The sequence below is a fragment of the Astatotilapia calliptera genome, chromosome 9 (genome assembly GCF_964374335.1).
Source record: "Astatotilapia calliptera chromosome 9, fAstCal68.1, whole genome shotgun sequence".
NCBI lineage: Eukaryota > Metazoa > Chordata > Actinopteri > Cichliformes > Cichlidae > Astatotilapia > Astatotilapia calliptera.
Window position 1 is genome coordinate 31,048,290 of NC_137430.1, and position 26,017 is coordinate 31,074,306.

Genomic DNA, 26,017 nt, shown 5'->3' on the forward strand with positions numbered 1-26,017 from the left:
AACAGGTTTTGCAAGATGGCTGCGCACGTAGTTGCAGCAGCTCAGTGTCCCACCGATCGATGCCATGTTTGGATAATTCTGTGTAGAAAAGGTGACAAGCTTCCTGGGAGCCAACACAGAGGAGAACCTTTCCTGGAGTGCGAACACCTCCGAGCTGCTGAAAAAGGCCCAACAGAGACTTCCTGAGAATTCTCGGGAGGAATAAATTCACACAGAGACTGCTGGTGTCCTTCTACAGAGACACCATTGAGAGTGTTCTAACCTACTGCATATGCATCTGGTGCCTTAGCTGCACAGTGGCTCAGATGTCAAACATCTTATCAGAGTCGGGAGTGCAGGTAAAAATAATAAGAAAAACAAAACCAGGAAATAAAACTATTTGTAACCACTGCACTCGAATTTTGAAAGTAAATTCAGAGAGTTTCTAATCTTTCTTTGCCTCTTGCAGTTATTGTTCGAACACTGAAACCATTTCACTCACCTACGCAAAGTTACTGATGGTCGAAACAAAGGCGAGGGGGGTTCAATCGAAACCGCAGATGGGCACAATTTAGCCTCAGACCACCGATGTTCTAAAAGTAGAACTGAAAAACCTACAAAAATCTGTTATTCTGTACATGGTTTGTGCCCGCAGTCTGCACTGCTGGTCTCTGTCCTGCAGTCTCGATGAGCTGCATGGTTCTCCACCTGCTGCAGCGTCTGGTTTGACTGAAGCACGTCTGCTGCAGAACAAAGACTTCCATCCTCAGCTGCAGTCAGTCTGTCAAACAGTGGTGTTTAAACGGCACACTGGTTTGCAGTGGCTGAATTTTCAGAATAAGAGATTTGGGATCGTCCAATAGTAAACCCTAAAAATGTACCTGTGCGGCCTGCAAAGTACATTTTATGTGGGAAAAGCTGCATATATACAATAAAGAGTGTGTGTTGTTTCTATTTAGTTTGTGTCTAAGTCAGTCCGGCCCACAACCCTGATGATGTCACTACTCTGTAGCTTCTTAACTGTGACATCAAAAACAAAAAAACCAACTTGTGTGCTACTCGATTAAGTTGTTTAACGTCTTTGTTTGAGTTTTTAAAAGTCACCACTGCTTCAACAACCTTCCATCCAACATTCACGCTCACATTCCCTCCTACAGCCAATTTATAATCTCCAGTTGACCTTACGTGCATGTCTATGGACTGTGGGAGGAAGCCAGAGTACTTAGAGAGGGCATGCAAACACAAAAAGATCCTGGAATCAAACCCAGAACCTTCTTGCTGTAAGTCAGCAGTGTGACCACTTTGCTTTCATGCAGCTGCATCAGTTAGAAAAATCAAAATAATTCTGTTTTATTGAGCTTTCATTCTCTGCAAGTTTGTCTTCCCTGATTAAATCCTGCAAGTTTTTCATATAAATGTTAGCAGAGCCTGTGTGTGTGTGTGTGTGTGTGTTCCATCCATTCACTGTGGGTCTTTTAGGGGGTCTCTGCAGACCAGACTGAGCACTGATTGGCTGGTGAGCACCCAGGTAAAAAGGTCCCTGTGGGGTCACGATGTTCTGATGAGTTAAAGAGCTTATCTCATCGGTCACCTGACTTGACAAGGCAAAGAGGCTGAAGAGGATCTGGTCAGAGAGATTATAAAATCAGCGATGAGCGAGCAGGCTTCAGGATTTCTTCACTAGTAAACGGCTTAACGCAGCCTCAGCGGTCAGTTATCACACAGAGAAGATATTTCTGTGAAGTCTCAGATTCATGTAATTCAGTCTAAATTCAATAATGGCATTGTAAAGCGCTTTGGGTGCCTTGAAAAAGCGCTATATAAATCCAATCCATTATTATTATTATTATAATGTGTTAGGGAGTTTTTATTGTTTTATTTGATTATGCTTCAAATGTTATGTTATGTCTGTTTGTGTTCAGATACTTTGGAGATTCTTTTAAGTTTGCATGAGCACCTGGTGAGGCTCTTTGGTCTGTTTCTCAAACCATATGACTGTTAACATATGTGGTAAGTATCACTGCCCACTAATGTTAGCTGGCATTTTTATACTATATTTAGTAAATTATTTTTCATTTTTCATTTTAATTTATTGATTTTGAGCTATAGCTGCTTTTTTAGAATTTATTATTATTTATTTTATTTTTTCTGTTGATTTAAGCTCCTTTCTTTCATCTATTTGTCAGAGTGTGGAAGCCTAAGAAAGACTGAAATTAAAATCAAGTTTATCAGGAAGACAAGGTCTCCTGTAAAGCTGCTTGTGACCCGACCGGGCCCCATGGACTAAGGCCCGGCCACCAGACACTCGCCCTCGGGCACCCTCCCCAGGCCTGGCTCCAGGGCAGGGCCCCGGTAACCCTATCCCAGGCAGGGTAAATGTTCCCTCGATGTTCTCTTCATACGGGTCTTCTGAATCGCTCTTTGTCTGGTCCCTCACCCAGGACCAATTTGCCATGGGAGACCCTACCAGGGGGCAAAGGTCCCCAGACAACATATCCCCTGGGATCCCTGGAACACACAAACCCCTCCACCACGATAAGGTAGCGATTCACGGTGAGGTCTAATAATTATTACTTAATATAATCAATTAAAAATATTAATTTTTAAATTAAAACAAATCTTATTTTCTAGATTTTAAAGTTTCAGTTTTTAATGTCCCCTATAAGTACTAATTAAACATCTATAAAATTGCAGTGTTACTGTGTGGAAAAGAACATATAATGGAATTTGTGAAGTAAATTCAAAGTACCCCAGGTTTGTACTTTGGTAGCATGTTCAGAATAATAATACTGGCTTTATAATCTGAAGGTAGGGTCAGCTGACTCGAAGGAGCTGGATGTTCTATTATTGGAATCTTCAGCTAATCTGTGCCTCCTGCTCAGATTATCACATTGTAACCACTGAACCAGGGCATATTCATGTCGCTGTTAGAGTATTATGTAACGGTAATGGGATGTCTCATTGTGGATCCATTCTCTGGCACCGTGAGCGCGGGAGATTCCCTCGCCAAATCTGAGCCGGTGTCATAACATCTTGACGGCTTGAGCTGCAGCAATGAAGTGAGGCAGAACCTGAACCTGTTTGCTTTTAAAACTACGATCAACTTCATTAAAACCAACTTGCATAATATTGTTAAATTGCCTTAGTGCTGCCAAATCAGCTGTGATTTACTGAGGCACAGATTTTGGCTGATGTCAGGATGGGATCCATCCTGACGGATTGGGCTGCTTCATCCAGCGGGTACTTGGGCAGAAACGGGTAAATATCTGAAAAATGGTGGAGGACACAGACTGCTAGCCTGCCTCCACTCCAGGATGTTATGCTACACGCCATCAAAGCAGACTGTTTGAGACTGTGAGTGATCCAGAGACCAGAGCTTTACTTCCTCTGGATATTCCTTTCTGTCTCCAGGGTGTTTCATTGTCATCTTGGGTCAAGCAGAAAAAGAAAAACACTCAAATGTCTTAGTGGCAACAAATCAATTGAAATGAGTGTAATAAACAGTAACATGCTTATATGGCTTTATCATAGATGACCTGTTCCGACAAAATCTGAAGGTGAAGCTCTGAATAAAACAGAGGAAAAGTTTTATGCTTCGTGCAGTACATTAACACAGCGTCCCCAACCCCCGGGCCTCGGACTGGTACCGGGCCGCGAGAGTTGAGGCTCAGGTGTGAAATGTGTGGTTTTCAGGGTTTTTATCGGTTTTCAGCGTTATTTTGTTATCGCTTTGGTCGTTAACTCGGTTTTCCTGGGTCTTTTCACGTGTGTTATGAATAAATCGTCTTTTTTTTCGGTACCGGTACTAGTTTTATTTTGTTGTATTTATCCGCGACACCTTAAAGGCCGGTCCGTGAAAATACTGTCGGGCATAAACCGGTCCGTGGCGCAAAAAAGGTTGGAGACCGCTGCATTAACACATCTGTCCAAAGTGACGTGGTGCTTGGCGGGAACCAAAATTCAGACATTCCACAAATACAAACACTGGGTGTGACATCACTTATTTACACTTTACAGTTAGTGCAACAGTGAGAGCGCTGAATGCTCAGACAGGTTTGTTCCTTTGGGTTCTTTCTCTTTCTGTCACGGTCTTATGACCCAGTGTTTTGAGTTTTAGTTCATTTTGATGTTTTAGTTTATGTAAGCCCTTCAGGTTCCTAAGTTCATTTGTTATCATGCTTAAGTGTTTCTAGTTCTTATTATTTCCCCCTCGTGTTTCCAACTATGGTAAATCTCCCCTGCTCTTCATGTGTTTCATGTCTGTGTCTTACATTGTGAAGTTTGGGTTGTCATGTCTACGTCTCATTATGTTTCCTGTTTTATTGTGAAGAGGTCTGGTGTTTCTGTGTTCATCGTGTTCAGTTTTACTCTTCCCCTGTGGCGTTGTTATGTTCATGTTGATCTACTGTGCCTTTCTGTTCCATGTTTCAGATCCCTATGTTCTGTCTCCCCCAGTCTGTTAAGTCCACATGTCTTGAGTTCCGTCAGTGTGTTTCCTGTTTTACTTTCAGTCTGTTCTATGTTAATGTTTCTAGTTTTGCTTCCCTTGCCTCATCCTGCTTAATTACTCTCAGCTGTGCTCTCCTCCTGTGGCTCATTCCCCCTCGTTATCCCTCAGTGTATTTAAGCCCCATGTTTCTCTTTGTCAGTGTTGCGTCCTCCATCATAGCTGTGTGATTTTTCCCTGTGGCTCCTTGTGCTTTAGTTTTCCCAGTTTAGTTTATTTTGTATTGTTTTTCGTGTCCCACGCCAGCAATAAAGCTGTGTTTTTTGAGTTTACCTTTTGTCTCTGTGAGTTTGCGTTTGGGTCCTACTTTTGCCTGCACACAGCCGTATTGTGACACTTTCACATTCTGGTTTAAACGTAAACTTTTTTATTTTTCCAGAAAGTAGCTGCAGAGTTTTGATGTTTGTGAGGAGCTGAGGCAGCGAGGAAACGGCGACATCCGGGAGTTCTGTAGGGACGGGGAAGACCGCGACGGACCGCGCGCTGCTCTTCATGGACAGCAGTGACCGCAGGAATCTCAGCTGTAACGCCACCGTGTTTCCTTCACATGTCGACGCCGCCTTCACCAAAGCGTGGGATACTGACACTTCCCCATTGGCTGCAATCACCTCAAACAGAAAGAACGGGCAGGTACAGACATGTTAAGATCACAGGACATATTATTGTAACTTTATTAGTACAACTTGTTTAAATTGCAGATCACAATAAAACCAAAAAAATTTACATGTGTGCTTCAAAGTATGGAACGCCAGGACTGCCATAATGAATTAATTAAATACACCATTAAATAATTAATTAAATGTGGCAATAATTAATTAAAATTGGAATTAATTAATTAAATAAATAGTTATGATATATGTAATTAATTAATTATTGACACATTTAATTAATTATTTATGTATTTCACATTTTAATTAATTATTGACACATTTAATTAATTAATTATTGACATATTTAATTAATTATTTATGTATTTCACATTTTAATTAATTATTGACACATTTAATTAATTATTGACACATTTAATTAATTATTGACACATTTAATTAATTATTGACACATTTAATTAATTATTTAATGATATATTTATTTATTTCATTTTGGCAGTCCTGACGCCTGGCTCTCATCATGAAATAATTTTATCTGTCAGCCTCACCCATCAAACTCAGGGGGCGGGGTTAACGCTGATCGAGTCAAAACCATTGCTTTGGCCTGGTGGCCATTGTTTCTAGCACACAACAACCGGCATGTGGAAGCTAACAGAACTGAGCTTTGAAAAACCCTGTTTGTGTGTTACCAAATACCGTTTTAATATTTTTTTAGCCGAGAATGTAGTGGTTTAATCTTCATGTGTCTGGTCGGTTTGTCAAGATACAGCCTCTTTGCAAAAGTGTTTCGATGATTTCGGAGATGTCGTCCCAGTCTCACGGCAAAGCGTGGGATAGACCCGCTCGCCTCGCAAGCAATCCCACCGACAAAGCGCAGGCCCCGGTACACAGCTGTAGTAACCCCCGCTGACTTCTTTTACTGAGGTTATATTTATCGGTGTTTTATTTCCTGATGTTCTTATGTGTCCTACGTGTTTCAGTCGCCAATTCTGAATTATAACTAACATTAAAAACATGTTGTGGTGGGGCGTGGTCTGCGGGGCCGTGCGGACGCACCTGCACGGCATCCGCAATCACGCCCGCCGTGTTAAAACACGGGGACTCAGGGGTTGGTGGTGGTGTGGTGTGATGTGAATCAAATAAAGTTGGCTCTGAACGTCGCTCTGTGGTCCCGCCGTGCCTTATTCATGCCACATTGGTGCCGAAACCCAGGAGGCGGCATGGCGGGTACCTACCAGAGCCAGGAAAGGAAAGAGCTGGCCGAGATGGTGGCCGAAATAGCGGCCACCCAGCGGAAGCAGGCGGCGGAGGTGCGTCGCCAACAGGAGGAGCTGCGGCAGGAGAGCGAACGCCACCTGGGGAAGATGGCAGAGCTGGCAGCGCTGCTCTGGGCCTGGGCGCCACCCCCACAAGTGTGTCTCGAGGACAGTGGAGGAGCCGTGTGGGTCACCTCGGCAGCCGGAGGTGGTGGACGAGCCACGCGGGGGTCCGAGCCTGCCGGAGGAGGAGGAGCAGCAGCCGGGTGAAGGGCTGCTCCTGCCGGGAGCGGTGGAGGAGCCGCTCCAATCGGAGGCCGAGGACGAGGCGGGCGAGGGTCTACACCTGCCGGAGGCAGAGGAGTCGCTCCACCCGGAGGGGGGCGAGGGGCGGTGCCTGCTGGGGGCGGAGGCGCAGTGCGGGGAGCCGCTCCAAACGGGAGTGGCGGAGGCGGTGGCGGAGCAGCTGTGCGGGGAGACGGAGGTCCCTGCTCCAGGGCAGCCTGTGCAGCCGGAGTTGGAGGCAGAGGAGCGGGACAGCCCCGCTAGGCCGGGGATCGGCGGGCTGGCTAGTCCAGCCTCGCTGCCACCAGTCGATTCTGCGCGCCTGGCGTCTGCCCAGCCGCCTGTGTGCAGGAGCACACGGCCATGCCGCTGGGGCCGTGTCCGCTTGCTACGCGGCCGACCTCCGGACCAGCTTCGTCGTTGCCGCTGGATGCGCGGGCGGCCACCAGAACGGACGCTTCCCCGTCGCTTGGTCGGGGGCTGGGGCGCCGATGTGTAGGGGCCGAGTCTCGCCCCAGGTCGCGGGGGGGAGTAGGTTTGGCCGGATCACTCCCCGGCCTCAATCGGGCGATGGGGGTATGTGGTGGGGCGTGGTCTGCGGGGCCGTGCGGACGCACCTGCACGGCATCCGCAATCACGCCCGCCGTGTTAAAACACGGGGACTCAGGGGTTGGTGGTGGTGTGGTGTGATGTGAATCAAATAAAGTTGGCTCTGAACGTCGCTCTGTGGTCCCGCCGTGCCTTATTCATGCCACAATGTTTAAGGAGGAGAGAGAGCAAATCTGTTTAACATCTGATCTTTGGGTTTTTGTTCAGTAATCAGCGTGACCTGTGTATAAACACATAAAAGAGATAACGTTGGTGTTTCCGTCATGTAGTAACTGCTGGCTTTAACTGTACAAAGGTTGTTCGACACTATGAAACACATACAGACTTCATGATGTTCGGCTAATATTTTTATTGTGAATATTAATCATGCTGACCTCGCTCTGTACACCACGCAGCGAGGTCAGCATATCCACGATATCCTCAGCTCCATGAGTTTCCCAGCTGACTATCTAACTGCCAACTATTCCAGAGACGTGAAAATATACAGCATAAAGAAAAGTGTAAGAGACTCAGCAGCAGATTAGAATTACAGTTATACATTTAATAAATCACCAAATGAATCCAAGAAACGAGCAAACCTGTTCCGACAATTTGAATTTGTATTCCCTCAGCTGCAGACTCGCTGCTGTTTAAATGTTTGAAAAGGAAGATTAGATATAAACAAACGTCAAACATAGACTCAGTCTGCCTTCACATTTGATATGAGGCCAGCACGTATAGTGGCCTCAGCAGGCTATTACTGAAATACACGTGCTATATCATAAACTATGATATAAACAGGGAGGTCCTATTAACATGTTTAGTTTTAAAGGACACCTTCCTGCCTTTAGTCTCATTCATGAGCAGTATTAGTTTTCTTCTAACATCCAGAAGTCTGCACGATGTGTTTCATAGTTTGTAACAAGCCTTTGACAGGTAAACATAACATGACCGAAAAAGCAAAAAAAAAAAGAGAGAGAGAGAGAGAGTGTTGATATAAGAAGAGAAAATTCTCTCAATTATGGAGACAGGCAAATGGTTCATTTATGTTTGATGTGTGTTTATTCCTCCTTAAATATCGTCGGTGAAGTTTGCCATGCACGTCAGATTTTCCTGCGCATTTTTATACCTCTGCCAACAGAGAGAGAAAAAAAATCACATTCTAACAGACAGCTGGTGCTTAGAATACAGTTGAATAACTATTAAAAAACAGATGATATTTAGATGATAGTTCAGTCTAACACATGTGCCAGTGAACCATTAAACGTCTGTGAAACTATGCAGTTATGAAACGTAACTTTAACCTCAGCCAAACCGATTTGCTCAGTTGTAAATAAAACAGCGAAGTAAACGTGACCCGACAGACAGAACCTGAGTGAATGAAGTCCAGCGTTTAACCACTGAGAGCTAAAACTCAGCTGAGGTTTGAAAGCTGTGTGCCGGTGATTGGACATCAGCCGCTGATGAAGCTGTTCGCCTATAAAGTGCTCTGTAAGGAAACGAGCTCCAGCAGCTCTGCGCTCGGGGAAAACACTATATTTACTTATCTTGTGCAGAAAAATGCGCTGACATTGCGTTATATCGAGCACCGGCTGCCCAGTTAAACTGTGACTATCACCAGGTAACTAGGCGTGTTTCTTGAATTAGCAGCAGGTGTTAAACAGCTGACAGGTGAGGAGGAGGATGCATGCAGGTAAACTGAGGGTCTGCTGAGCTGATCGCTGGTTTCGTGAGAAAAATGTCAGCTCGTTCTTTATGTTACAGAAGCACAGAGACACAAGACCAGGCGGAAAGAGACGATCGTTCGGTGAAAATGAGAATCTGCGAATGCAACATGTGGAACACGGAGAGTGGAATATGTAAACAAACCGGTTAATGTACCCCCTCGGTGCGCTCTGCATGCTAACTGTTAGCAGAGCTAGTGAAATCTCTGAAAACATCTGAGCACTTTTGCAAGCATGTTCTATGTTGACAACCTGACCAGACATACGGCGCGACATTCGCGGCTAAAACACTGTTAAAAGTGTAGCTGGTGACAGAAAAACGGGGTATTTTAAAACTACACCACCACCATTGCTGCCTGTGATTTGATCTGCATTCTGGGATAACTGGCTGCCCCAAGTCTACACAAGCAATCGATTATCTAGGATCGACCTGTTTTGACTTACTTTGCACGGCAACCAATCAAATGTTAGAGAAGCTGCATGGGCAGCGTTAACCCCGCCCCCTGAGTTTGATGGGTGAGGCTGACAGATAAAATTATTTCATGACGAGAGCCAGGCGCCGGGACTGCCAAAATGAAATAAATAAATATATCATTAAATAATTAATTAAATGTGTCAATAATTAATTAAATGTGTCAATAATTAATTAAAATGTGAAATACATAAATAATTAATTAAATGTGTCAATAATTAATTAATTAAATGTGTCAATAATTAATTAAAATGTGAAATACATAAATAATTAATTAAATGTGTCAATAATTAATTAATTAAATGTGTCAATAATTAATTAAAATGTGAAATACATAAATAATTAATTAAATGTGTCAATAATTAATTAATTAAATGTGTCAATAATTAATTAAAATGTGAAATACATAAATAATTAATTAAATGTGTCAATAATTAATTAATTACATGTGTCATAACTATTTATTTAATTAATTAATTCCAATTTTAATTAATTATTGACACATTTAATTAATTATTTAATGGTGTATTTAATTAATTCATTATGGCAGTCCTGGCGTTCCATATCAAAGAGCCTGAAAAGGTGAATGTCATTTTAAATGGAAACAGTAAAACTATTAAACCTGATATATGTAAGATTTTATAACACCAATAAATAAAAAATCTAAATAATAAAGTAAAACTAAATAAAACATGCTTGTAACGAAGAAGAATGAAGAAGGATCATTGAGTGCAAGAGGAACTGACCTGAAAGATAGGATCACGGCAAAGCTTGAAACCTGGACCCTCTGTAGCTGGTTACAAGTGAAATATCCTCTGAGGATCTGCTAGATGATGTGGATGCAGCTCTACAGACATTGAGGACGGCTACAAGTACCTGGGAATCCCACAGGCACATCGGAAGAAGCTACTTGCAAAGCTGCAACCGCCAAGTACCTGCAGAGAGTCAGGCAAGTCCTGAGGAGTCAGCTGAACGGTAAGAACAAGATCCGGGCCATCAACACGTACGCCCTGCCCGTGATCAGGTACCCTGCTGGGGTAATAGGCTGGCCAAAGGAGGAGATGGAAGCCACTGACATAAAGACAAGAAAGCTCCTTACCATGCATGGAGGGTTTCACCCCAAGTCCAGCACCCTGAGGCTGTACGCTAAGCGGAAGGAAGGGGGCCGGGGACTGGTGAGTGTCAGCACCACAGTCCAGGATGAGACAATGAACATCCACGAGTACATCAGAAGGATGGCCCCAACTAACCACGTGCTCAGTGTCCTCAGGCAACAGAAACCCAAGAAAGAGGAGGCGCCATTATGGAAGGACAGGCCCTGCACGGTATGTACCACCAACAGTGGGGGTGGCTGATATCCAGAAATCCTACCAGTGGCTGGACAAAGCTGGACTGAAAGACAGCACAGAGGCACTAATCATGGCAGCACAGGAACAAGCTCCAAGTACAAGATCCATAGAGGCTGGGGTCTATCACACCAGGCAAGACCCCAGGTGCAGGCTGTGTAAAGATGCCCCAGAGACAATCCAGCACATAACAGCAGGGTGCAAGATGCTAGCAGGCAAGGCATACATGGAACGCCACAACCAAGTGGCCGGCATAGTGTACAGGAACATCTGTGCCGAGTATAACCTGGAAGTCCCGAGGTCAAAATGGGAGATGCCCCCAAGGGTGGTGGAGAATGACCGAGCTAAGATCCTGTGGGACTTCCAGATACAGACGGACAAAATGGTGGTGGCTAACCAACCGGACATAGTGGTGGTAGACAAACAGAAGAAGACGGCCGTAGTGATCGATGTAGTGATACTGAATGACAGCAATATCAGGAAGAAGGAACACGAGAAGCTGGAAAAGTACCAAGGGCTCAGAGAAGAGCTGGAGAAGAATTGGAGGGTGACCCAGAGGTAATTGGAGCGCTCGATGCAGTGACCCCCAAGCTCGGCGAGTGGCTCCAGCAGATCCCGGGAACAACATCTGAGATCTCTGTCCGAAAGAGCGCAGTCCTGGGAACAGCTAAGATACTACGCAGGACCCTCGAGCTCCCAGGCCTCTGATAGAGGACCCAAGCTTGAAGGATAAAGACAACCCTGCACAAAAATGTGAACATAAAAGAAAATGCAGAAGAAAAAAAATCATTAAAATGGTTTTGTTTTACTTTAAAAACATTAAAACAAACCAGTTAATATAAAGAACAAATTTTAACTTCTTTTTTTTTTCAACTTTAAGGTTCAGGGTACACTGAAGGTGATAATAGCTTTTCCTTTAATTCGTCACACAGGTGTGTATCTGAACTTCATGTCTGTATACTTTGTGTATTTCTGTTAAATTAGCCTCAGTGAGGCTGTATATGTATATAAGGATAGATGTCTCCATGTGTTTGTGATACGGCTTCTGAAGCCATGCAGCGCTGCAGATCAACAGGGGGTGTCAGGGCTTTGAACTCCACCCGCTCCATCTGAACTCCCCACGATTTGAATTCGAGGCATAGCGCCATCTGCAGGACAAATCAGGCACAGCAGGTTGTATTTACAAAACACATGTTTCTCATACCTGACAACAGAAAACTTAAGAAAAACAAAGATGGCACTCGCAGGTGAACTCTTCCTGAAATCACCCCAAACTCAGCTGCACACCTTTGTGATGATATGAGGTGCAAAGTGCAACAAACCAGGAGGAAATACAAACCCAGCATCGATGTATCAGAAGATCCATCCGGTCCCAAGTCTGGATAAATGTGAAAGCTGCACCAGGAACCGTCTGGGCCAACGAGAACATGGCCTGGCGGCCGTTTACAACACGCATCACCCACATGAAGGGAGAAAAACACAACAGCACTGCATCCACAGTCAAGACCTGGTGACAGCAGAAGGCAGGGAGAGGTGAGGAAACATCAGTGTGCAGAAACAAATAACTTCAGACTGTTATTGTGAAAGAAAAGCAGCTGATTCTGAGCAGGCCAGGTGGACACAGATGTGATCCTTATATGGGAATAACGGTCAGTGCGTGCCAGCTTTCAGTGATCACAGGATGCTGCTGACCTCTTGTGGCCAGATATTAAAGAACATGGTGCGCAGGTCTACTGTCTGGATGGCGTCCAACCAGGGGATGAACCAGACCAGACCTGCAGAGCGTCAGAAAGGCGAGAAGACCCCATTTTTATTAGTTGTGCTTCTTTGCATGGTAACACACAAATGTGAAAACTTGAAAAGACCAAAAGAAAAACACTGAGGCAGCGTGCAGTACAAATAAAAATAGTTTAAGTTAACTTAGTGGTGATATTTAAAGTCTCGTGTAGTACGAGTATTTGCACTTTATACCTAACATAATAATGTGTGTAATAAGGTATTTTTAATCATTACTTCAGCATCAATCATGACAGAACCACTTTAACGTTACTCTGTTTGATGCGCGATCCTGTATTTATTCTAATAGTTCTGAATCTCAGCTGTAATTTCAGAGTAAAGCGTCCTTTTCCTTCCACTCCGTCATAGCCAACGCTGCACATTTACACCCATAACGATGAAACAGAAGCTGAAGTCTTGTTGCTACAGGTCAGAAGAGAGAGAGTAACGTCTGGTACCGGGTCCTTTGGCTCGTCCTTCAACAGCCCGGCCCAGTCTGAAGGCGACAGCAACTACAACCTGCTCATCAACATAACACAAAACACTCACACATTCAAAGATGAATCCTACAGAGCTGAGGGTGCATTCACAGTGTTTTTGTGCAGTGATGACTGAAAGTTTCCATTTCACATCTGTGAAAGTCACCTGATGAAGCAGGACTGGCTTCTAAATTACAGATAATTTACTCTATTTATCCAGAAGATTGGGATTCAGCAGCTAAAAACACTAAACACATACAAGAAACATGACAAAACAAATTATGTTCATCGAGGCAAAAGAAGGAGCCTATACGAGATTATTTTAATTTTAATGTCAGTTAACTAAACAGTTTCATTTATTTATTTGCTTTGCATCTGATTTTAGTTGGTTTCCAGAATTAAAGAACTTTTGGTTTCTCATCTCAAAGTTATTGAATTAACAACGACAGAAAACCAAAAGAAATCCTCACATTTGAGAAGTTCGGAGCAGACTCTCTCTCCTGAGTAATCATTAGTGATTAGAAAGCCAACTAAAAGTAAAGAAAGAAGAATTACTGCTTGTGTTGCACTAGTGGAAAAAGCAGCAGAGAAAACAGGAGGACAGTTTCTAACATTGGATGAGGTGGGCCTACAGCCCGCCTTCAGTCTGCCACCGCTCACCGTGCTGACGTGCATAAACTCTGCACAGAGGGTGGAGGAAACACACCAACTTTAAACTCTGGTGAATATATTAAATGTAACTGATGCTTACTCATGTGGTCTGCAGGGCTGCAGAGAGCCTGCTGCTGGATATAGTGTGTTCTTCTTTTATGATGTTCTTTATAATGCTCGTGTAATTTTATGAAAGAACAAGGTTGAATGAGCAGCATGAAAATAACCTCCATATGTAGTCAATGCTTTGGAGAGAGTTTATATTCTGATAATTATTTTTATCTTTCTTGTTTTTATCTGTAACAGCATTACATTTAAATCTCCCCCGATGTCTTTATGTTTTGCTTAGAAGGAGCCAGACTTTTTAAAGTGCTCTTGAGCAATAATTCTCCACACTCCTGGCTTGCTCCTCTTGGAGTAACTTCCCCACAGTTCCTTTCTTCTGCCCTGGTTTCAACACAGATGGAGGTTACAGCAGTTCTTTGCCAGATCATTGTTGGCGTTATGGTGAGCATTGGGCCACCTGTGGTGACTGTTGTTTGCAATCTCCTGTTTGTAGTAACGCCATCTCTCCTCATCTCTCCGAGTTACCTGCAGCAGCGCTCTTGGAAACTCAAAACCAAGCTTGTCCACTTCATCACGTGATTTCAGTAACTAGTCAAAAGATCCTGTCACCTGATCAACAGGCGGCCTACTCTCTGCCTGCTGCTCTCACTAAGTCTTGGTTTGCCACCAACCGCCCACAGACCCAATCGCGGTTCCATCCTCCTACACAAATAAGACCCATACTGTTGCCTATGCAAACTATATTGCTCTCTTAGACTTCTTTAACCTCCTCTGTAACGTCCTCTCTGGCAGAGCTCCTGTGTGCTCTTCTGCTCTGTCATGATCTAAGGCTGCATTTCAAAGCAGCGGAGTTTGTTATCTAGTCAGAAGTGATGGAATTATGGACACAGGGAAGTCCACTTCAGCATTGCAATGATCCCAAACACACTTCCAATGCAGTAAAAGCGTATCCGCATATCTGGAGAACTATTCCTGAAGACTTCTTAAAGAAATGACCAGAAAGCTGCCTCAGAGAGTTCAGGCTGTGTTGAAGAATGAGTGTGCTCATACCATATATTGACTTTCAAGCTCATTAGAATTGTACAAAGTTTTGTTTTGTTTGTCACATGTTTGCGCGTTTCAATGAATTTTACTGAAAGTGAAGTGGCTCATGACTTTTGCACAGTATTGCATTTATGACAAGCGTTTTAACACACACAACAAAACTGCAGTTTTTTGCTCAGGTTTTGGAAAGCTGGCCTCTTGCTGTGCTGCTCTCACAGAGAAGAAGTGTGCGGCTCTTCTGCCTGTAGAAACCATCACACCGCTTCCTCGTACAGACTGGGTTAAGTGTGTGTGTTAAAAGGTTAGCGCTTTATTCTGCTGGTTTCTCTCAGAGACGGTTTAGCAGCATCTACACAAACAGAAGCTCATGTTGGTTTGCTGCTCTCTGACACTGCGACCATCTAGTATTTTAAGCAGACTAAATATGACTTTGAACTTAAAAGCTTTTATACCTGTTTGTTTTTAAGTTTTATCTTAGAGAAATACAATAACATTTAATTTTTAAGACTAGAAATAGTTTCCCCCCAAAGTTTGTATAAAAAAACGCCCAAAAGCTGCAATAAAAATCTTTTTTTATTCACTTTTTTTACTCAGTGTTTCTAGAACTTAATATGCAAACCCCAACTCTCCCACCCAAAACAACGACATTTATTGCACAATGAATGAACTTCATATTTTTGTTTAATAAATAAAACAAATGTTCTATCAGCTAATATTTTAGCTCTGCTCTCTGATGACTCATGATTTCCTCTCAGTACAGTTCATTTACAGAAACGAGAGCCTGAGTCTGAGCGGTTTCCCTTCTCTTACCTTTACACACATCCAGGCTGAAATGGGGAAGGTGACGACCGACAGTAGGGTCAGCACCTTACCGACTGCCTCTACCACCACCCCGCCGCTACTCTGGCCTCCACCTGCAGAAGACGGAGAAGCAGCAGGATGGATGAAACTATAATTCTGTAATTTCCTTCGGGATTAATAAAGTATTCTGATTCTGATAAATTGAACAAACAAAAAGATACTTGCTCTGTGCTGACCTGATCTACCACATGACTTTGTAACAATGAGCTCTCAGCCACACAGGCCTGCAGGTTGGTCCGTGACCCCCCGATCTGTGACTGTTAAGCTACGAGGGCAATTAAATATTTGTGATAACTGACGAGAGTCGGTTAAAAAATAAAATAAATAAAAACCAGAAAGCCTGCAAATCCGTTTTGACAGTAAAATGTCTTAGACAGATTCTGCTCTGAATCCTGAGGCAGACCTGCCTTTATCAAAAATGTTTGTTTTAATAGTTTTACAGTAATGGCGCTCTAAGACACCGTTAGAATGTAAAGTATAATATAAATGAGTTTGTAATTCATTCTTCTAAGCTTGTAACCAGCAGGTCTCCTGCTCTGTGATTCTAGACTTTACACATTGTCTGCTTACCGGTCAGCAAAATCTTTCTTTGACTTCCTGTTCTCACCTCTCTCTGATTCTTCTGCTTTAACTAAAAACATTAGTCAGTTCTATCCTGCACATACCTGCACATGTGTGCTGGTTATATCACTGATGTTACTTTCTCTCTCCTCTCTCGCTTGTGTTCGCACACACGTTACACACTTCCTGTGAAACTGCTTTAGTGTGAGCGGCTTTCTTCTCTCTTCTCATTCTGCTCAGTGCCTCCAAGCGCTGCGCACCGACCTCTCTCTGCTCACCTCCTTCATCCCGTCGTTTCCCACCGGGAACCTGGACTGAGCTCTTTTATGGCCCCTGCTCGCTCTCCGAGGGAACTCAGACAGTGAGTTCTCAGACAGTTCTTGGAAATGAGCCTGTTTTGAGAAAGCAGAAGTTGCTGAGAGGTGTTTTGGCTTGTTCATGTCAGTCGGTTGTCTGCTGGCTTCTCTTCACCATGGCAGCAGCTCTGCCTGCGTGCTACCATGGCGCCATGACTAAGAAGGAGTGTGAGGATTTGCTGGGAAAGAAGAACAAGGATGGAGCTTACCTGATCCGAGACAGCGAGACCATCCAGGGAGCCATGTGTCTTTGTGTCTAGTAAGTACTCTGCACCACGGAGTCAGGCTCCATACACCAGACTTACCTTTATCAAAACTTCTTTCTTTTAACAGCTTCATAGGTAAAGACACTCTATGGTATCAATGGAATATGAAGCCTAATATAGAATATGGTATCATTCATAGCAGGTTGTCAGGTAGGCTAACCTTGTAACCATCCTCCTGGTGGTTCTGTCTGCAGATTCATGATCGATAGGAGACTTTTTAAGTTAAATCGCTTTAATTGTGAGATGAGCGCGATGAGGAAAAGAGGACTCTAATGTGACTTTGGTTTGGGAGGACTAAACAAATAAAAGTGCTCCCTCAAATCAAATTCAAACCTCGCTCTCCTTCAGTCTCTGAAAACCTCATAAGGATGTGAAGCGTTTGGGCAGTGAGGAATGAGGTGAATATAGTGACCTAAAATCCTCTGTAGCGAGCGTCAAAGGGGGAAGAGAGTATTTTAATATAATAAACCAGGTAATTTAGTTTTAATGAGCTTTGTTAAGAAAGGCCGTTGAATAAAAGCAATAATGGAAAAACGTAACCAGATCTTTTTGCTGATGCAGCAGTGTGCATGCAGGTTTTTCCTAACCTCTGCTGTGTTGACAGCAGGGAGCATTTAGCAATTCTATGAATTATATTAGAGGCAAAAGATGTTCCGTTGATCTAAGCAGATTATACTCTATAATAAAAATCACGATAAGAACGTTTTTGCGTGGGTATTATTACTCTAGGAAGTGTACACCTACACAAATACCACAATATCAGCTGTGGTCAAGTAAGGTTCCACTCTAGCTCGTTGCTGCTTCTGCATCTTTTTTCCATGACCTGCACGTAGTGTTTACATACAAGTAAAAAGTACATTCAAATTTGCATAACTTTTTTTGTGCACTGCCAACGTTTTCTGTTTGTGTAGTTGTTAAGGAAGCTGCTTATTACTGATAAGAAGATTCAAACTATGAGAAAATTGAGTCATGTGACCATGTGTTCTTCTTCCTCTTTTATTTTGTGTGAACAAACAAAGTCAGAATTTTGTTGCATAAAAGGTTTTTTACACACGTCTAAATAAACAGTTTTTTCCTTAACCTTACTTCTTCTGTGGTCCTCTAACAGCAGCATAAATGTCCTTTTCTTTCAGTAAACAGAAGGTGGTGTACACCTACAGACTGCTGCAGTCACACAATGGATACTACACCCTCCTGGTAAAAGAACACACACACAAATGACCACATGCAGAAACATTTGCAGCTGCAGCCAGGTCCTTGAATTCAGAATTATTCCTTGTTCTGTGTTTGCAGTAAACTGAGACTCTAAATGCTCTTTCACGCTGCAGGATTTTAAATCAAGCGGTAAAATATTTACTCTTAGAAGCAGAAGAGTCTTTTCTATTCAAAAATGTTCTTCGAGGGGCCGCCTCCTGCCAAGCGTTCTTTAAGGAATCACTTTGTGTGGTGTAAAGTTTATTTGGACGCCTCATCCTCATTATTGTTTTATGCATTTTAGCCTTTTTTGATAGGAAAGCACAAAGAGTCGACAGGAAGGCAGGGAGAGAGTGATGATGTGCAGGAAATGGTCTGGGGCAGGCTCAAACCCAGGCACCTGCTTGTGCGGCACCTGCAGTAGGTCATATGAGTCACTAGCTCAACCAAATGAACAATAGCGATGCCCTGTTATCATTGTCCTCAAAGGTGTGCACCTGTGAACACAGGCCCCAACAAAGTTGACACCTGTGCCACGAAGCTGCCTGCTGCAGTTTGTGTGCCGATGTTGATGCCAGATGAGGTTTGCAGCTCTGTAGTTATTGAGACAGCAAAGCGCTGGTGACTCCTCTGCGTGATGCAGCACTCAGCGAGCCTGTGCTGGAACTCCACATGATGCTTTACTTCGTGTTTGGGTTTCTGTGGTTTCCAAATGCTTCGGCCTCGCAATAACACCAGCTAAAGCTAACTGTGGAAAGGAAGAAATGTCACCGACTGAATTGTTGCAACAGTCTCATCCTATTATAGCACCACACTCAAATTCAGTGGCGTTTCTAAAGACCGACTGATTGGCTAGGTGCTTGATTTCCTTAAGGATTGCGATTTTTACATGCCTGTGGCTTTGAGAGCCTCAATTCAAACCTCAATTCAAAAATTAATTGAGGATTAGTCCATGTAGTGTATGTATATTTAAACATATTTGCATATGTGATCTATAGTACATAGAAAATATTTCTTTTTGAATATGTAATATTTTAGACTAAAATAAACAATAATGACATGTCAGTTAAGCTGTTTGCTATCATAAAATTAGCAAAACTCAAAAACAGGTCTCGGCGCCGGCTTAGCACAGTCGGATGAGCAAGTGGCCAACCCGGGTTTAAGTGCTGCATGTCTTCCCCTCTGCTTTCCTGTCGATCTTTGCTGTTTCTAGTAAAGCCAGTTACAGGCACAAGCTCCTGGTCATTAGTCGGAGCTACTGAGACCTTATCTTATGTCTGAGAACATCTGAGAAAGCTCTCCTCTTCCACGCTCTGACTTCCAAATATGGAGCGTGGATGTAATATAATATAAATTCATTTAGATTGTATTTCAAATAACTAACATGAAACAAATTATTAAAAACTGAAGCAGAACATAAAACTGATGTTCGGTGGCACATCTTTGGGGAACAATTTTAATAAGAAACTCGTATTTTTTCTCCAGTAAGCGTTTGTTGAAACTCAGACGTTAAAGCGTCCTCAGAAAAATTAACCACAGTTCCTCGAATAATCCCAGAGCAGGGTCCTTTGTAGTGTCAGGTGAACAGAGAAAACCCCTAAACGAAATGACCCTCTCCGAGCAAGCCGAGTAGTTCTGAGAGCGTAGATGTTTTAAATGGTAGAGCTGTGAAGATGTGACTGTCAAGGTTAACATTATTCTGTCGCTGTGAGCCATCTTTATCCTTTGTTTTGTCTGTTTCTTGGTAAATGAGTTGCACTCAAAAGACGAGTGAAGGGAGGCAGAACTGTACGAAGTTTACATAAAGAGCAATCGCACAGTTACACAAAATTACAGACAACGTCAGTACCAACAAAACACAACCACACAAGTTTCATATATTTTACTGATTTTTTTAAAATTTGAGTATTTCAGCAGGTTTCAGTTTTAAACAGATAAAACCACAGCTGGTAAACAACCCAACAACTCACCCCAGCAGGACAGTTTGCCATCAACACCAGAGGACGCAAAGAAGCAAATTTACAACCATTATAAAGAGCTCAAAGTGCTATCCTGCACCTAAGCTTTCATATTTCTATTCTACGAGCAGGACAAGTCCAAACTCCTCCCAGAGCCAGCAGAAATTATTTTCATGATCAGAAGCGTTCTGATTAATCAGAAATATCAAAATAATCAAATAATCAAATAATTATTTGCTCAGTTAGCCGTCATTCTATTTCGGAAAAAATGTTCTTATCATTTTCTCAAGATGTTGAGAAAGTGATAAGATGTTATCAAGATGTTGTCTTCAAATAATTTGTATTTGGTTCACGGACAGAAACCCAAAAACACACGCGACATATCAGAGGAACAAACTCACGACGCCACAAAAACAAAATAATATGAAAAAGACAGATATTAAAAGTGCGAGAAAGAAAGAAAGATAAAAAAAAATAGAGGCTGATGGACTCCAAAATTTATTTCACCAAAAAAATAAGGGAGAAAATTCTGTCTGTATTTTAGCAGAATCTGTTCTAAATCCAGTTAAAGTATGTTTTACTCTTCATAGATAAAACGACGATGGCAACACGTGTTTCTTACCTCGTGCATACCGGTTAAAACTGTGGAGCTGCATCAGCCAAACATTCCTACAATTTGAATCTTATTTCTTATCAAAGAGGTATATATAATTATTACATTTAAAAATGTTTAAATCTATGTGAAATGATCTTCTAGTTTTACTCCTCAAACTGAAAAACATCATTAAAAAGTCCATGAATTCATTTCTCAGCATTTCATCAAATTGCCAGGCGGCTGAAACCTGTACCAGCGTCCACCACAAACACAGGGCGAGACGATAGTGGTAAACAGCGCAATGCTGCTAGCCAGCTGCTAACAAAGTGTTAAACAGATCGTGTTTTGCTTATCAAACATCTCACCACAAACTATAGCGAGAAAGAAAATACGTCATGTTAAAAAAACAGAGGAGCTATTAGTAATCCCTGAGGAGCCGGCTGGGGCTCAGAGCGGGCGGCTCCCACCAGGAAGGTCAGTGGTTCAGTCCCCGGCACCTCCAGTCTGTATGTCAAAGTATTGTGGTGAAAGCTTCTGGGCCAGTGTGTGACCAGCATGAGTGAAGTCAAACAAAGGAATCAGTCACAGATAAAAAGTGCAACTGAGTGAATGAGACTCAAATCAGTCCTTCACTGTGCACTTTATTTTACAGGATTTCAAAAAAAAGTTGTTTGCTGAGAAAAGGAAAACACAAAGTTAATGGCAAAACCAGTTAAAATAGTTTAATATGCTATATATGTTTACATTTTGTACATGTTTTCACTGTGTTTTGAGTTCCATTCAAAAGAGGAAAATACTTTGGTCTCATCACCGCGTCTGCACAAAATCAGTTTGGAGCTTTAAACGTCACCAATGTTTCCTTTAAATGTTTCCATCTGTCTGTTAATCGTTGTTGAAGTTCAGCTCGTTTTCTGTTTATCTCAGAGTCTTTCCCATGCCTTTAAAAATGGAAAACAAACGCTAAACAGCTGACTGTACATGAACATTTCACCTCGATCATGGAAAGTCAGTTGTCGTGAAGTCTCCCCACAGGAAACTCCTCTGACGTTCGTTAGACCCCACACTGAAGGGCATCATTTTATCAGAGTCAGTTTTTTCCACAACACGCAAAAAAATAAGTGTATAAAAGCATAAAAGCCACAGATTTATTCAACTGCTGCCGGCGTGCGTGAGCTGTTCTACTTTAAAAGTAAGCCCGTGGGCTCAGTCTCAGGATGTGGCTTCTGGAGGTTTCACTTTTCCCCCTACGATTATCTATTATTAGGGGGTGATTTAAATATTTCAAGATATATTTATTGTAATTTTACGATCTATTTCACTATTCTACAATACTTCCTTTGCTAATAAGTAAAGGAAAACAGTTGTTGTTGTTGTTGTTGTTGTTGGCCTTTTTATGGTCTTTTTGAAATAATGTAACTTCTCCACTAGAATGAATCTTGTGCTTCAGTGCATTTGCATAATTTACGAGACAGCCATGTCTGCGAATGGAACTGACAAAAATTTATTGTTACCAGCTGACTTTTCATTCAACAGTCTTAGCAGGACTTGAGATAGTCTGGTCTCAAAATCAGTAAATCTACAAATGCACTTGATTAATTTGTTTTCTATGAAAGGAGATGTTTGCAGGTGTGTGTGCTCAGGTAACCTTTTAAATATTAAAGTTCATGAAAGTACAATTAGAAGAAGACAGAAGGAATATGGCTTGTTTCAGCTTGTTTCAGCTTGTTTTGTAGCCACCTTACAGTCACTGAGTGTCCATGAACACCTCTGTGTACCAAAGTATTCTATGGTCAAATATGAGGCCATCGGTCTGAAAATGGGTCATACAGCAGGACAATGATCCCAAGCACAGCAGCAAATGTACAAAAGAGCGACCTGAAAAAGAAATGAATAAACAGGCTGCAAAGGACCAGTCAAAGTCCACACCGCAACCCGACTGAGATGCTGTGGGAGGAACTTATTAAGAGAGCTGCGCATAAACGAATAACCACAAACCTCACAGAACTGAAGCAACTCTAAAGACGAGCGGGCTAAAATTCCTCCACCAGCATGTGAGAGACTCATGCACTCAGTCACACAGAAAACTATTGCAAAGTATTGCTGGTAAAGGTGGTTCAACAAGCTACTGGATGAAGGCATGCACTGAGTTTAAAAAAACACAACTTCTGCATTTTGTTTTAGTCTTTGCCAATATTACACCACGCCGTAACAATATGTCACAAGTCATCATACAGGACTTCTTCTGAGGTTATATAACTTTAAGAACAGATAAGAACTAGATTCATTATTTGTTATTCTTATAAAACCGTAGTACTAAAAGAGGATTTCCTTCATTTTTACATCGACTGTATTTTCAAGTTTTGACGAAAACCTCATAAAAAAACAAACAAACACTTGAGGTTTGGGAAAGTCCAACTTCAAATTCAGTTGGTTCCAAACGAAGTAGTAAATATTCAGAAGTGCAGTGGAAACCCCCTTTAAAAGTCACAAATGACAGTCATATGAAAAGCGAGGGGTCCTACATGAAGACTGTAGCCAAAGACTGAGCGTTGTTCTCTCATTGAACTCTTTTCACGCTCTTTAAAAGCAAAACATTTGATGATGTCATAGTTTGCTGTGGAAAAGTGACACTGACTTTTTCCCCCTATTTTGTTCACATGTGTTGCACAACAGTGAACAACCACAGTTGTGTGGGTTTCCCTCGTGCTCCCAGAACAGCTCCTACCTGTTAGGTGCTGAAAGCCTTAAAGGAGTTCCTGATGCAGCAAAACCTACTTGTGATGTCTATCGTCTGATCATCCAACCATAACTTTCAGTATGTGTCAGCTTTGGCCACAACAACAATTATAATAAGAAAACTGTTAAACTGAAGCGGTGCTGGGAACATGACACGCATAAAGTTCAACAACGTTTATCGCACCATCATTCTGCTTCTGACAATTTGTTGAGTGAACGTTTTTATAGTCTTGAAATTCTTTAAACGATGTTTCAAGGAAATAAGTTGAATACACTGGCTGCAGAGTGTACCCCACCTCTGGCCCTGTCACAGCTGGTGTAGACCCCACCCGGCCCATAAACTGATATTCAGTTTATCTTTATCAACTGAATATTTGGTGTGCTCAAGCAAAACGTGGTGAAATTGGCACTTTTTCTGATGTTCTGAATGTTTTTCAAACAAAAAAAGAAAAGAAAAAAAGACAATAATTTGCTTTAATAGTACAAATGTTTTAAATGTTTTCAAAGTTACAAGCCTTCGAAACACAAAGTAGTGCCTCATAAATAAAGGAGATAGCCACAGGAAATCTTCAGGCGTGAAAAACAGATAAGCCTTGTTAAAAACTGCTTCACACCCACTCCAAGTGTCGCAACCTCAACCCGAAATTCAAAATAAAAGCCAAAGAAACAAGGTTTTTTTGGACAAATGTTCGAGGGTCATCTCACCATGTGAGAGCACTAGCTGCTTAAATAAAACGATGATATTTTACACTTTATTTTTAAACAGCTCATCTTGTAACTGTGATTACTCGGCTGATTTTTGGAGGATGATGGACCTTTGTTATATTTACTTTATGCTGTTCTTGTTTCATCAGACAGCGGGGGGTTTGGATGAGACATTTTTTAAGACTATTGACGATCTGATTCGTCACTACAAGAGGAAGAACCAGGGTCTGGCCATGCATCTGCGCCACTCAGTCAAAAGGAAGACGGCCTTGCTGATCCAGCCACAGAGAGAGCTGCAAGCACAGCCTTCAAAGTCACCTGAACAAAGGCCGCGCAGGACTGAACGTGAGCCATGGAGGCAGCCTGACACCGTACCCGAGGAAGAACATGATTACGAGAGTACGCCTTACATTTTCTCCGTTTCTGTTCTTTTCTGTCCTATTTCTGTCTCGCAGCATCTTCTTTGGTTTGTGTGTTTGACCTTCGCTCTGTTTATTCAGATGCTCCTGAGTCTGAGTACGTTGAAGTCCTTCCTGATTAACGTCGGCCATCAAACACCAAATGAGATGTTTGGGGGAAATCAGTGACAAGAAGCTCACAGGCTGGATCTTATTCAGGATGATGACATGTGGACGTATACACACTGTGTGCTACAAGGGTATCAAAGCTTTTACTGCAGCTGAACTATTCACAATGCTCTCGGATCAGGATTCCAGGAGATGCACTGGATTTGAAGAAATGCAGCCTCAGTGCTCCCATCAGGATGAACTGCAGTAACTCCACCGTCCTTTTTCCTCCACTGACGTCATCTGGTCATGATCTAACTGCAATACTGTCACAAACCTGAGACGAAACAGCTGTTTTAAGTTATTCCACTGGTTCCTGGGCCGAAGGAGCCAGGCCGCTCGTGGATCCACCCAAGTGATAAACTTTTAGGTTTTGTTGTTTTTATTATCAAACGCATATGTAAATATAGATTTATGTATATTTTTTATTGCAACAAAATTATGTATTTGGTGCGATGCTGTCACCTGGTTTATGAAATGAGGAGCAGAAAGTGGGCAGGAAGAAACTCATCCTTATGAAAAGCACGATGAACAAACTCTAGCGGTTTATTTTCCATCTAAATGCTTTAAGGTTAATGTTGTTCTGTGAGGTTTACTCTTTATTTTTCCCGTGAGGTACAGAGCTCGCCGACGTGGTTTAGATTTATTTTGTGCATACGTCTACTAATTAAAGACAAAAAGAAACTGTCCGTGGCAGCAAAATGAAATAAAATGTCTCACACTGCACACTTGTGAGAGAAGTCCTGAATCTCTAAAACTGAAATCACTCCAAAATATGATGCGTCACTGTGGCTCCAGCGCAACGTGCTGGAAAGCCTGGACATTCACAAAGTGACTTCCTTCTTCCTTGTTTTCTTTAGTAATTCAGAATGTGTTTAGTATTTCTATATTAGTGACGTCAATATAAATATACATTTTTACTGTCAGAATAGTTTTATTCAACAAGTTGCTGAAGACATTCCTCTGAGATTTCGGTCCATGTTGACATCACAGCGTCACATCCATGAGGTGGATCTCCCTCCACCACATCTCAAAGGTGCTCTATTGGATTGAGATCTGGTGACTGAGGAGGGTGCAGCGAGCTCACTTTCATGCTCAAAAAACAGTTTGAGATGCTTTGAGGTTTGTGACATGTCCTGTTATTCTGCTGGAAGGTGCTGTGTTCATAAAGAGATGGAGACGGGCAGTAACAATACTCAGGTAGGCTGTGGTTGTCAAATGATCCTCAGCTGATACTAAGAAGCTCAAAGTGTGCCAAGAAAATATCCCCCGCATCATCAAACCTGCGGCTCGAACATACGAGGCAGGAGGATCCGTGCCGTCGTGTTCTGACCCTACCGTGTGAATGTCGCAGCAGAAATCGAGACTAGTTGTTTGTTTTCATTTTCTGTTGTCTGATTTTGGTGAGCCGCGTGAACTGCTTCAGTTTCCTGTTCTT

At 42.4% G+C, this 26,017-nt stretch overlaps 1 protein-coding gene across 3 annotated transcripts; it reads left to right on the plus strand.

The window, feature by feature from the left end:
* Window positions 1-1,764: 1,764 nt before the first annotated feature.
* Window positions 1,765-25,305, plus strand: LOC113029495 (uncharacterized). Of its 3 annotated transcripts, none has more exons than XM_080306753.1 (7): window positions 1,765-1,989; window positions 2,166-2,519; window positions 4,866-5,116; window positions 16,444-16,818; window positions 17,959-18,022; window positions 24,163-24,412; window positions 24,514-25,305. In XM_080306753.1, exons 3-7 carry the CDS (start codon window positions 5,034-5,036, stop codon window positions 24,552-24,554), a joined length of 813 nt encoding a protein of 270 aa, XP_080162879.1. In that variant the 5' UTR covers window positions 1,765-1,989; window positions 2,166-2,519; window positions 4,866-5,033; the 3' UTR covers window positions 24,555-25,305. The 3 variants fall into 3 exon arrangements, with proteins under 3 accessions (XP_080162879.1, XP_026036169.1, XP_026036168.1); XM_026180384.2 differs by lacking the exons at window positions 1,765-1,989; window positions 2,166-2,519 and adding an exon at window positions 4,058-4,770 and having other exon boundaries at window positions 16,444-16,564; window positions 16,649-16,818; XM_026180383.2 differs by lacking the exons at window positions 1,765-1,989; window positions 2,166-2,519 and adding an exon at window positions 4,059-4,770.
* The last annotated feature ends 712 nt before the right edge of the window (window positions 25,306-26,017 follow it).